General features: G+C 30.7%; 1 protein-coding gene across 1 annotated transcript; it reads left to right on the top strand.

Moving 5' to 3' along the window:
- Window positions 1-345: 345 nt before the first annotated feature.
- LOC149179560 (uncharacterized) lies at window positions 346-1,792 on the top strand. The gene is made up of 2 exons (XM_089415695.1): window positions 346-1,070; window positions 1,175-1,792. Exons 1-2 carry the CDS (start codon window positions 896-898, stop codon window positions 1,411-1,413), a joined length of 414 nt encoding a protein of 137 aa, XP_089271821.1. The 5' UTR covers window positions 346-895; the 3' UTR covers window positions 1,414-1,792.
- Window positions 1,793-11,370: the final 9,578 nt, after the last annotated feature.

Raw genomic sequence — 11,370 nt, 5'->3', positions numbered from 1 at the left:
TAATAGTACACATAAATAATTTAATATTTTCTTTAAGCTAGACATACTATCTTAACACACTAACAACATTTTAAAGAGAACATCTCAGCTCCACACCAAAATAAGAATCAACAAGTTGGAGAGAATCTCTCATATCCAACTAAATTAACAACTTCCTAAAACTTAGACATAGAATTCTCATCTAAAGAAAAACTCTACCTCACAACACAACAACGAACCATAATATTCTGAAATAAAAAAAAAAATCAATATTAAATAAAATTCAACACATCATCGGTGATCGCATTATATCATGGCAGGGTGGGATTCAAACACAGAGAGGAAGTTTGCGTGTGAAGAAATAACTGCTTTGCATCAATGTTAGACATTTTATTTTGTAGTATTCTGGGTTATCTCTTTTTCCTCTCATATTATTTTATGTGCATGGGAAGATTTATTGAATAATTATCAACGGTCCTTTTGCACTTCACTTAGCCCACTTGAAATAGACGGATCAGAAGCAAGGAGGACCGAGGGTGATTATTATCTTTTTGATTTGATTGCAGAGGAGGACTTCTCTCGAGTTGTTTTATTTCTTCTTCAACTCCTATTATTTTACATTCATGGAAGATTCTGTGGGATAATTATCACCGGTCCTTTTCACTTCAGCTACCCCGCTTCAAAGAGATGGATGCAAAACCATGAAGGACTGAGAGTGATTATTATCAGTTTGATTCGATTGCAAGGAGTAGGATTGATATTTCTTGTCTAGTTTTGTTGGAAGAAAAGCTTAACATGAGCAGAGGAGTCATATGCTGTTCTGTGTAGTTGTTGCAAGAGGATTTGTTGTTAGGGTTTTCAGGGTTTAACTGTTTGCTGGATTCAGGGAAAAAAGAATTAACAGAGAAAAAAGATTATGTGGGGTTGGGATGCAATCCGTCGGGTAGCTCGGAAAATTGGGAAAACAGTGAGAAATTATGCCCCCGTCAAGGGTAAGCGTTCTGCCCCGGATCAAGTACAGCAACTACGGCAAGTCTTCTGGGCCTGTGCTGGCGAATTATCAAGAGAAATTGCATGGAGATATGCACCAGGTAGGGTTAGGGTTAGGGTTAGTTCATCATTTTTCTTCTTTCAGTCCCACTTATTTTCCCTATTTCATTCATTTAGATGTATTGTATGATATGCATCTACGCAGGTTGTATAGGAAGTACGTTGCTGTACAAATCTTTAAAGGGAGCTCAAGGGCCCAAGATCCAGAGCATCGGCTCCTCCTCGGGCGAGCTGAAGGAGAAAAAGGAGAGAATGTCAAGGCTTGAGCAAGAAATTTCAAGCTTGAAGGAGGAGAGGAGGGAATGGCAGATGGAGCGCCTTATGTTGATGGCCTCAATTTTGGCTTTGGCTGCAGGCGCAAACCTCAGGCCTCCTCGCAATTAATGATCATATCATGTTGTTCTGTCATCAAATTTTTGAAGCAAAGCATAAGCACCGCGTTTAATCTCCAGAACTCGAAACCACGACCTCGGGCAAAATAATGATTTGTGATGCACAATAGGGTTTGTCTGTGGTAGGAACGCAGACGAATACAGATACCTTAAAATTGGATGGCAGAGCCTGGTTCCCATATAGTTTAGTACAGTCCGGTATAGCAGATACATAGGTAGTGTTTGGTATAGCTTCCTTTGGAAAAAAACATAGTGTTTGGTATAGTATGGGATAGCAGATTCCAGTATGTAGTACACTTTCATTTCTGTCTTTTTACTTTTTGGCATTTCAGACTACATTATATTAATTAGAAGCTCTTCTTGATTTATAACCTTAACCTTATGTTTAACTTGATGGGGTGATTAAGTCCATTGGACTTTAGTGTAACTCTTTCGATTATCTTTTCAATTGCTGTACAGTTCACATCATATATTACATGAAATTAAAGATTTTATGATTTTTAATATAATCTGGGATTATTATACCTGCTGAAGTCATAGTATAAGGTATTCAGTTTTGTTTTTGATTGGGTATTATTTTATTTTTGATCAAAAATTTATGACACTTATTTATAGTTTAATATTAGGGATTCAATTTTTGTTTTTTATTATTGTTATTTAAATTTATTTATTTGTAAGGTGATTGGTGGAGGTCTTATTAGGGGTTTTTTAGTAACTTCTTTTTCAAGCTTGTGTGAGGGTTCGTCAAACTTGGATGTCCCTTGGGATAGTTTAATTCCTCCAAAAGTGACTTCTACCTTCAACTCTTCCCCCTCCCCATGAGAATTGACCTTAAAACCTCATGGAATTTACCTATTTTAACATGATATTCATATAAAAATTTAATTTTTTTTTATTTTTTAAAGTTTAATACATAATTATATTTTCTAAATAGTTGGAAGATGTTGAAATTATTTGTATAATCATATTATCTAAGTGGTTGGTAAATGTTGAAATTATTTGAGATAAGGTTGTGGTTGTCATCATTAAGACTTATCCTTACCATAGGAAGAAAGGTATCAAAAGAGCTATATGATTGGAATCTCTTTAAACTTTAATGCATAGTCACAAATTGTCTACTTGGTAAAAATGATTAGTCTCAAGCTTTAATTGTTAATCAAATTATCTACTAGGTTGGTAGATTAGATAAACCTAAGTTAGAAGTAAAAATTTCTATATATACTGCGCACCTGTGCAGACTAAGCTCATAATTGACTGCAATCACATGAAGGGTATAAATATAAAATCAAACAATTGGAATCTTCATTTCATATTGCGTGTAAATATCTCTTGATTGGTTGACATTTATAATGAAATTCAAAAAAAAATTACATCAATCACTTTATATAGTAAATGATTTTCACTTTCCAAAACATCGAACATCTCAGATTACTCTATAATAATGAATAAAATATTTATGAAATAAATTTATAAAATTATGATTACAATTAATAAAATATTCTTGCAATAAATTTATTGATTGCATTTATAATAAAATTCAGTAAAGATGCAACAATCACTATATATAATAAAATTAATGATTTTCATTTTCTAAAATATCAAACAACATCTTTCTATCTTCACTGCTATGTACAAAAAAGGTATGACTGTAAAATCATGTGATTGAAATCTTCATTTCCACCATAATTGACATTATTTACCACTTCAATTAAGATGCGAGAGATGTAGGAGATTTCCACTATAATTGGCATTATTTACCACTTCAATTAAGATGACAGAGATGTGGTAAATAAGAGGAGAAATATGAAAAAATTTAAGATTTATTAAAATAAAATTTCAAACTTAATAACCAATAAAATAAAATAAAATAAAACAAAATATATATATATATTTTAAATTAATAATATGCGCCCTGGATATTGTGTTGTAATTTGTGTGCCCTCTGTGCTCTTCCTCGTGTTAAGAGTTGTGTGTTAAAGGCGCATATTGTATTGTTTTGTGTTGTATTGTGTGGCGTGTGTGCTCTATGGTTTTGCATTTGTATGTATTTTTGGTGATGTGTTTTCGGTTGAATCTTTGAGAGACACGAGATGAGATCAGAGTGCATTATTATGAAAGTGACGACGAAGTCACCGCCGTGCTTCTCCAAAATTGTTCATCTCACCGATCCTCTGGACTAGGGATCAAACTTACGAGGTAAGAGGTAATGGCATGGCCAAAATAAATTTTTGTAGGATCAGGGTATATAAGTCCATAAAATTTTCATAGATTGTTCAGGGGATATATTGCAAGCTATAATCTAATTTTCAAATTCTTTTGCTGATTTTGAAAGACATCTTTCTTTCTCTGGTTTTACTTCAAACTTCGGCTGTTTCTATAATTTATCTTAAAATTAAATAACTGAAGGCTTAATGAAATCTTTCCTCTCTTGTTTATGTTCTGAATCTTAAATTAAGTAATAAATGCGTATTGAAACCATTCTCCCTGGTTTTGCATGAAACTTTTGCCGTGCTCCTTGCTAATTAAATAACCAATGCTTAAAGAAATCATTCTCTCTGATTTTATTACAAATTATTCCCACCGTCCGCAATTTACCTGTAAATCAAATGACTAAAGGTTTAATAAATTATGTTTCTCGGGTTTTACTACAAACTATTGGGCCTTGTGCGATTTGTTTGGGCCTTGGGTGATTTATTTGCTCTCACCTTTTTGGAGTTTCGCGTCAAGAGAATGCCGAATTCAGTGGGAAATCATCCTGTCAAAAGCATAGTGCTTCCATTGTAACGTGAAATCATCCGCCATCATGTACGTACTATACATCAAACTTACCAGGTAGTCGCAGTGGCAAAGATTCCTCTGAATTTCTTGAAAACATAGCAATTAGCATCAGGGCATAAGTCCATAAAATTTTCATAGATCTTTGATGGGTAGGTTTGGCGATTTCATAAATAACTGAAAGCTTAATGTAATCTTTTCTCTCTTGTTTGTGTTATGTGATTTATTTCTATGATTTAATCTTAAATTAAGTAACCGATGCTTAAGGAAACCATTCTCTTTGGTTTTACAGGAAACTATTCTGCGTTTTATCTGTAAATAAAAAATGATGCTTAAAGAGATCAGTCTCTTTGATTTTGCTACAAATTATTGCCACCCCCTGCAATTTAACCTGTAAATCAAATAACTAAAGGCGTAATAGATTATCTTTTTCTGGTTTTACTACAAGCTATTTGGCCTTGTCTGATTTATCAATGAAATTTGCAAACTCTTGTATAGAGTTTTGAGTTTTGCCCGTGATTCACTGCATAATATTGGTTCATTTGCACATTTTCAATGTGATTTACCTGCTAAGGAGATATTGTCATCTTAAAAGGATTTTTATCTTGGATTGTGACATGTTTTCCATATAATTTATTCTTAAAATTATCTAAATGAAAATTAAAAGAAACTTTTACTATTTAAATTGTGATTTATGTGTAAATCCCTCATCTAAACCTCAATGAAACCTTTGATATCCATAAGCTCTAATGCTTTCTCTGAATTTTCGCCGTGATAGAAAACTTTGCTCGCTGCATTGACGCGAAATTGTTAAGAGAATGACTAATTCGGCGGGAAATTAGTGTCGTACACTCGCTCTACCTTCCAGGTAAATCTATTTTATTGTGAGATATGTAAACTTATTTTAGTCTGAAAGAAATATCGCCTTCATTTTAATGTGAGATATGTAAAACTATTTCATTCTATCAAAAGAATAATCCTCAGAATCTAGAATGTTGTAAGTTATTGTTTGTGAGTGAAATTATTTATAACTGGTTTCTACGTCAAATTTTTTATAACTTCTTATCTTTCTTAATGAGCATGAAACATTTTACGGTTTTATAGTTTTGAGGTGATGATCTTAGAGGGGTGATGTATTTTCTGTTCTGTTCTAGGGGAGACGCGATCACGGCAAAGGATCACATTTAATGTGCTTTGCAAATCAATCCCTCTAAGGACGCCGCCTGTATATGCTATGTGCCTAAATGGCAAACTATTTTCAAGTTTTCAAACTCCTGCCGTGTTCTCTCCCCACAAACATAGAGGCTTTCTATGATTAACTTAAATAACTGAACGCTTCAAAACTTTCCTCTTTTGTTTCTAAAGTAATCATTCTCTCCCGTTTTACTGCAAAGTGCAAGCTATTGCCAGATTCTACATCTTACATTTACTGCAAAGTGCAAACTATTGCCAGATTCTACATTTTACATGTAAATTTTCTTAGCCAGAGCCTCTAAAATTTTCTCTCTTGTCTTAGTGCAAACTATTGCCTCATTGTGTGAGTTATCTGTATTTTATTAAATAACTAAAGAATCAAGGAAATCTATTCCCTCTTCTTTTGTTTCACTGCAAAGAATCTGGTGATTTATTAGTAAATTAACGGTTAAAGCTTAAAAAATCCTGCTTAAAGCTTAATTGTTTCACTCTGCTTAAAGGTTTAAAATAATCTTGATTATATAGATTTATTGCAAAATCTTCGCTAATTTGGACAATTTTTCTGTATGATTTACCCATAGAGAGCATACTTTAACCTTTATAAAGGATCGTTATTCTTGAAATGTTTTGCAAATTAGCGTTTAAAAGAGTTGCGCATCCCAGTTTTAGTAAAAAAATTGGTATACCAATCCCAAAACCAAGAGGAGAGAGCAAGAGCTATCAAATCAATATAAAAAATTCAGATCTCTCAAACTTCATGAGTGTGAGGTAAAACATAATTATCACTGGAAGAAAATTTAACAAAACTTTGAAATTTTTTCCCTTAAGGAAGGCCTTCATACAGAGGGACCTTCGAACAAATCTTAGTTACTATCCAACAGAGCTCGAGCCTAGTAGAAAATGCCCATCATGATCAAATTGGTTCGAGTTTCGTGTTTTTGGTCTAACGAATTTACCACTGGTTATTTCACTATTTTTTTCTTGGATATGATTATATCAACATATAACGCACAATACCCAAGACCAAGAAACAACGCACTAATATTTGGGATAATATTAATGAAGTCCAAGAAACAGAGCATTAGTATTTGGGTTGGTTGACTTATAGCTATGGGCACTAACAGGCCATTTTCATCCAGTAGGTGGTTTCTTATATTTAACAAGTGCAGAGGACGGTATATCAACAAGTTGAACAGTTACATAAATCAAAATTTGGTTCATAGTTAAAACAATGATATTTAACTGTGAAAAAACTTTTAATAGTTAAAATAATGACATTTAATTGTGAAAAGACTTTTAATTTTCTAAAAATAGCTCTGATAGTATATAACAGTACAGAGCGGCAGCATGACAATTCTTCTAAAATTACGCCTTACTGCCTAGTAAATATAAAAAAATTACATACATACTATAAAAATATTTTAATTAAGATATAAAAATATTTTATTTATGTTTGATATAAAGATAATTTAATTAAAATATAAAAATATTTTATTTAGGTTTAATATTAATTTTATTTATTATTAATATTTTATATCTGTTACTTTAAATTCCATATTAAATCTTTTAATTTAAACTCCATATTAAATTTTAAAAGAGAAATTGTTTAATTTTTAAAATTATTTATAATTTTATTTTTAAACTAATAATTTATTTCTTAGTTTCATTAAAAAAAAATAGATTAAAAACATTTAATAGATATATTATATAATATAAATTATAATTTTCAAAAGAACTTCATAAATTTTATTTTAAATGAATTTTTAAAAAGTTGAAGAAAGATTATACTCATAATTTAGGATTCTTCTTTATAATTATTACATGTTTGTACATTATATTTATTTTAAATTTATTTAATAGTTTAGATTATTCTTAAATATGTTAGGTTTTTAGAAGGATCAATTTTTTCAAAATGCAAACTTTTCTTTAAATGTTACACTCAAAAAATTAGCTTTACACCTTGAGAGGTTTGATATCTCTTTTTATATATATAATCTTCACGCCCATTGAAAAAAACCATTGGTTATCAAAACTTCCACCCAAAAAATGACAATAGGAAATTATGTTTTTTAACCTTATTTTAATAATTAATAATTTTATTATTTAATTCAATTTAATTTAAGTTATTTTAAGTTATTTTTTAAGAATTGATCAAATGTTTTCATTGTGAATTTGTTTATTGCTTAATTCTATGTTATGTATTAAAAAATTCATATATTAAGTAATTTGATTCATTTATGTGTTTGATAGATTAGAGTTTAAGATTAATTTAATGTTTTTAGATGTTAATTATGTAGATATTTAATTTTTATTTTTGATATTTTTGATATAAAGTTAGGAGACAATATCTACCCTATAGTTGGTATAAAGCAACTTGCTACTTTCAATGCAATTATGATTTTTGTTTTTAATTATGGAAACCTTATAAATTATAATTTAGTTATGTATGACATGATTATAGGTGATACTCACATTATATATGTTTAATGAATATTTTTTGTTACAAGATTTAGTCAATATATATTGATTTAGCAAAATACACCTAAAAGATGTTCTAGGAGTACAAATTTTAGAACTATCTTTGAAAGAGGTCACACCTTGATGGTAGACTCCAAAATTGTATCTAGTTTATTTGGAACTAGAAGGTTGAGAAAATCTAAGATTCTTGTGGTATAGAGGGAAGGAAAATTCCAGGCACAAAAATACAAAAGAAAAATGTTTACTAAGGATTTGTATTAGGAGAATAACCAATGAACTCAAAATGCAAAAAAGAGTCTTTTGGAATGGTAACATTGAGGTTGAGGACAACATCATTTATTGCATTCGCTGGAGAGGAGCTAGAATTACTAGAAGATTGACAACACATGAAGCCTTGATGTTGTCCATTGTTGAATTATAGGTGATGGCTATGGACTGCATCGACCTCATGTCCAATGAATTCTCTATGCTAGAGCAATATGTTCATCATAGCATTGAAATAGACTTCTAAGTTAGCCAACTAAATATTCATGGATTGTGACGAGAAGTAGATATCATTTATCTTGTCCGCAAATTGGGTGAGGGTAGAGTTGACCATAGGTAGGCTACATAGAGCTATTCTCACATCATGTACCAAGGATGACTAGAGCATCTAAGAGGGGAAGGTAGTAAAATCGAAGAACAAAAAAATGAGGGCATGTAAAGGCGACAACTAGGGAGTAGACTAGACATATAAAGATCGTGAGAGAGTAGATTGGGGGCATATAAATGTAACCTCGCTAGACAAAATATATGAAGAATCATGATGAAAGGACCAAATGACTATGACTAACAAAGTGTGAAAAAATCTACCTTGGTTAGGGGAGTAGCATGAGAGCGGTGTATAACATTGAGTGCATAGTAATGGGGGATTACATGGTGATGGAGGGGGTGTCCTATGCATGACTTCTAAATAATTCGTGAGAGACATGCATATGACATGTTGATGAGGATAATTAAAATACCATCTTATCATGGGATGGGGGAAAGGATCAATGCTTGTTGATTACCTAGACCCCATATTTTCTAGAAGTACCTTGTTAGCTTGGTGATCCACTAGAGAATTATTGGATCTTACGGTAAAAGAAGAAGGTTGTTGAGGAGAAGAGAGAAAGGACACTAATACAAGAAAATATAGGCTTAGAGCAATGTCTTTAGGATTGGTGATAAGGCGTAAGTGGCAGATGGTATCTTTAGAACCCCCCATAATTTTTCAGGTTTGTATTCCACAAGATGAGGTGAGATAAATGCCCATTAGAATGGAACATGTTTTAGCTTTGTTGTTAGAGGCAATACTCAGATTCCATGAGTATCAGATTTCCATGCTTCCTTCAGGGTCATAAATAATCCCCCCCCCCTTGTTGCCCAATATTTTAAATATTTTCAAATCATGAAACATATTTGATATCTTTAAATCAATAAATATATAATTAATGAATTGCAAAAAATCAATTGTTTAAACTATATTTTATATATATTTTTTGGTTGATTAAGATTGATAAGATATTATTAGCCTTACACTTAAATACTTGAGAATAAACTAAAGTGTTTCTAAGTAATAATATCTTTAAAGGTCAACTTAATTAATTAAACCATCCTATATACATTCAAATTCTATTAATTCTTTCGAGAGTTATGATGATTTATTAAGCCAAAGGCTTTTCTATGGTGACGTTTATCCTCACGACACTGTTTAGATTCGTTGTCTCTAATGCACTCCCCTCCATTTAACCGTCTTCGACATTTATTTGCATAGTTTTGTGCAAATACTAGTATAATTATGTTCCATTAAAATATTCCCAAAAAGAATTTCCATGCTTAAAATCACTATACATATTTGTGTTTATCCTATAATATTATTATAGAATTCTCAACTACTTACTAAACATCAAAATTTTGTGACATAATCTTTATAATGTTTCACATCTCATCCTCCTGCCTAAATTAAGAAAGCCCGACTCATTAGGCACATACTAATAGCTACTAGGTTGGATAAAGAGATCAATTTGCCTTCCTCACCATTGTTAATGATTTCTATTTGATATTTTTTGAATTTAAAAAACTACTCAAATTACAAAAAAAAAAAATTGTTTTTATTATTCAATCAAATTATAATAATATATATAACCTTATTTATTTATTTATTTTAAATAAGTAACACCCGGAAAAAAGGTTTATGAATGTGAATTATTTTATTATTATTATTTTAAAAGGTAGAAAATAATTTATTAAGTAAACAAAAAGTTTTTATTTTTCTTTTTAAATTATTTATTTATTCATTAAATAAAATATATTTTTTTTTTCAATTATTTTTTTTTTTTTTTTTTTTTTTTATCTACCTATATAAAAAAGGTTTATGTAAGTTTTATTGGGTATGCCTTCGTTTTTTTAAGTTTTCATTAACATTTGAGTTATTTTTCAAATGACATTTCTTAAAAAAAAATTGAAAAACTAAGACTAAGTCTACTATTTATTTTTTTAGTTGTTTTTCAAATAAAATTTCTAAAAAACTAAAATTCAAAAATTAAAACCAAATCTTGACTATTTACTTCACTAATAATAGCACGTTCTTTCAAAAAAAAGTAAAAAGAAAGTATAAACAACATAGAAGCCTAGTTAAGCATGAATTACCATCGGGTCTCGTTCTTCCCCATTAATAAAATATGTTATCATGAATGTTCTAATAGGCAAGTCCAGTGTCTATTAGTATTGGAATTAAGTTCTCTAAATATGTGTGTAAAATAAATCCAACCAAATGTGGGAATAGTTTCTCTGATGTCCTAAAGAATAGGTTGAAGAAATGTATTTTCAACTATGATCTTGATATTTCCCTAGTGAATGACCAATTTTTAGTCCCCCATAACAAGGGTGTTTTTGATGTTCTTTAGAGACGAAATTACAAGTAAGGTATGTAGTACTAGGAATTTAGATGGATTGTTGGAACTGTGCCCAATGGTGCATATGACTTGTACATATAGATGATGAAAGGAAAAGTACCACACCAACCCCACATTTGGGCAAATGCCCTTGTGTAACCCCATAAAAAAACCCTAGGGTGTTTCTTGGTCAAGTGGTGGCATTACTGACACTCCCCTTTTTATAGATTTTGGATTGAAACTTAATTCATTACATAATTTTATAATCATCCCAATAGTGAATTCAAATGGGATACGTAGGAGTATAAGACATTGATGTTCCTAGTCCACCAAATGTTGTTAATTAGGACTCATGGAAATCCTTCATAAATTGCAAAAGCTTTGTTTCCCTTCCATGATTTGAAGCATTCTGACAAATTAGCGAGAGATCATGTAGCTTGTATGCCCAACTCTATCATTTCCTTGTTGAAAATCTACATTGTATATGAATAGAAAATGAAGAGATGTGAGATAATTTCATCAAATAATTTACATAGATAGAAACAACTAAGGCCCTTACATCCCATTTTATAATATTTTCTGACATT

This window comes from Pinus tabuliformis, chromosome 3_2 (genome assembly GCF_031772625.1).
Source record: "Pinus tabuliformis cultivar Carrire ecotype Pingquan chromosome 3_2, CPIR1, whole genome shotgun sequence".
Taxonomy (NCBI): Eukaryota; Viridiplantae; Streptophyta; class Pinopsida; order Pinales; family Pinaceae; genus Pinus; species Pinus tabuliformis.
Note: the sequence above shows the minus strand (reverse complement) of the source record. Positions and strands in the feature narration are given on the sequence as shown.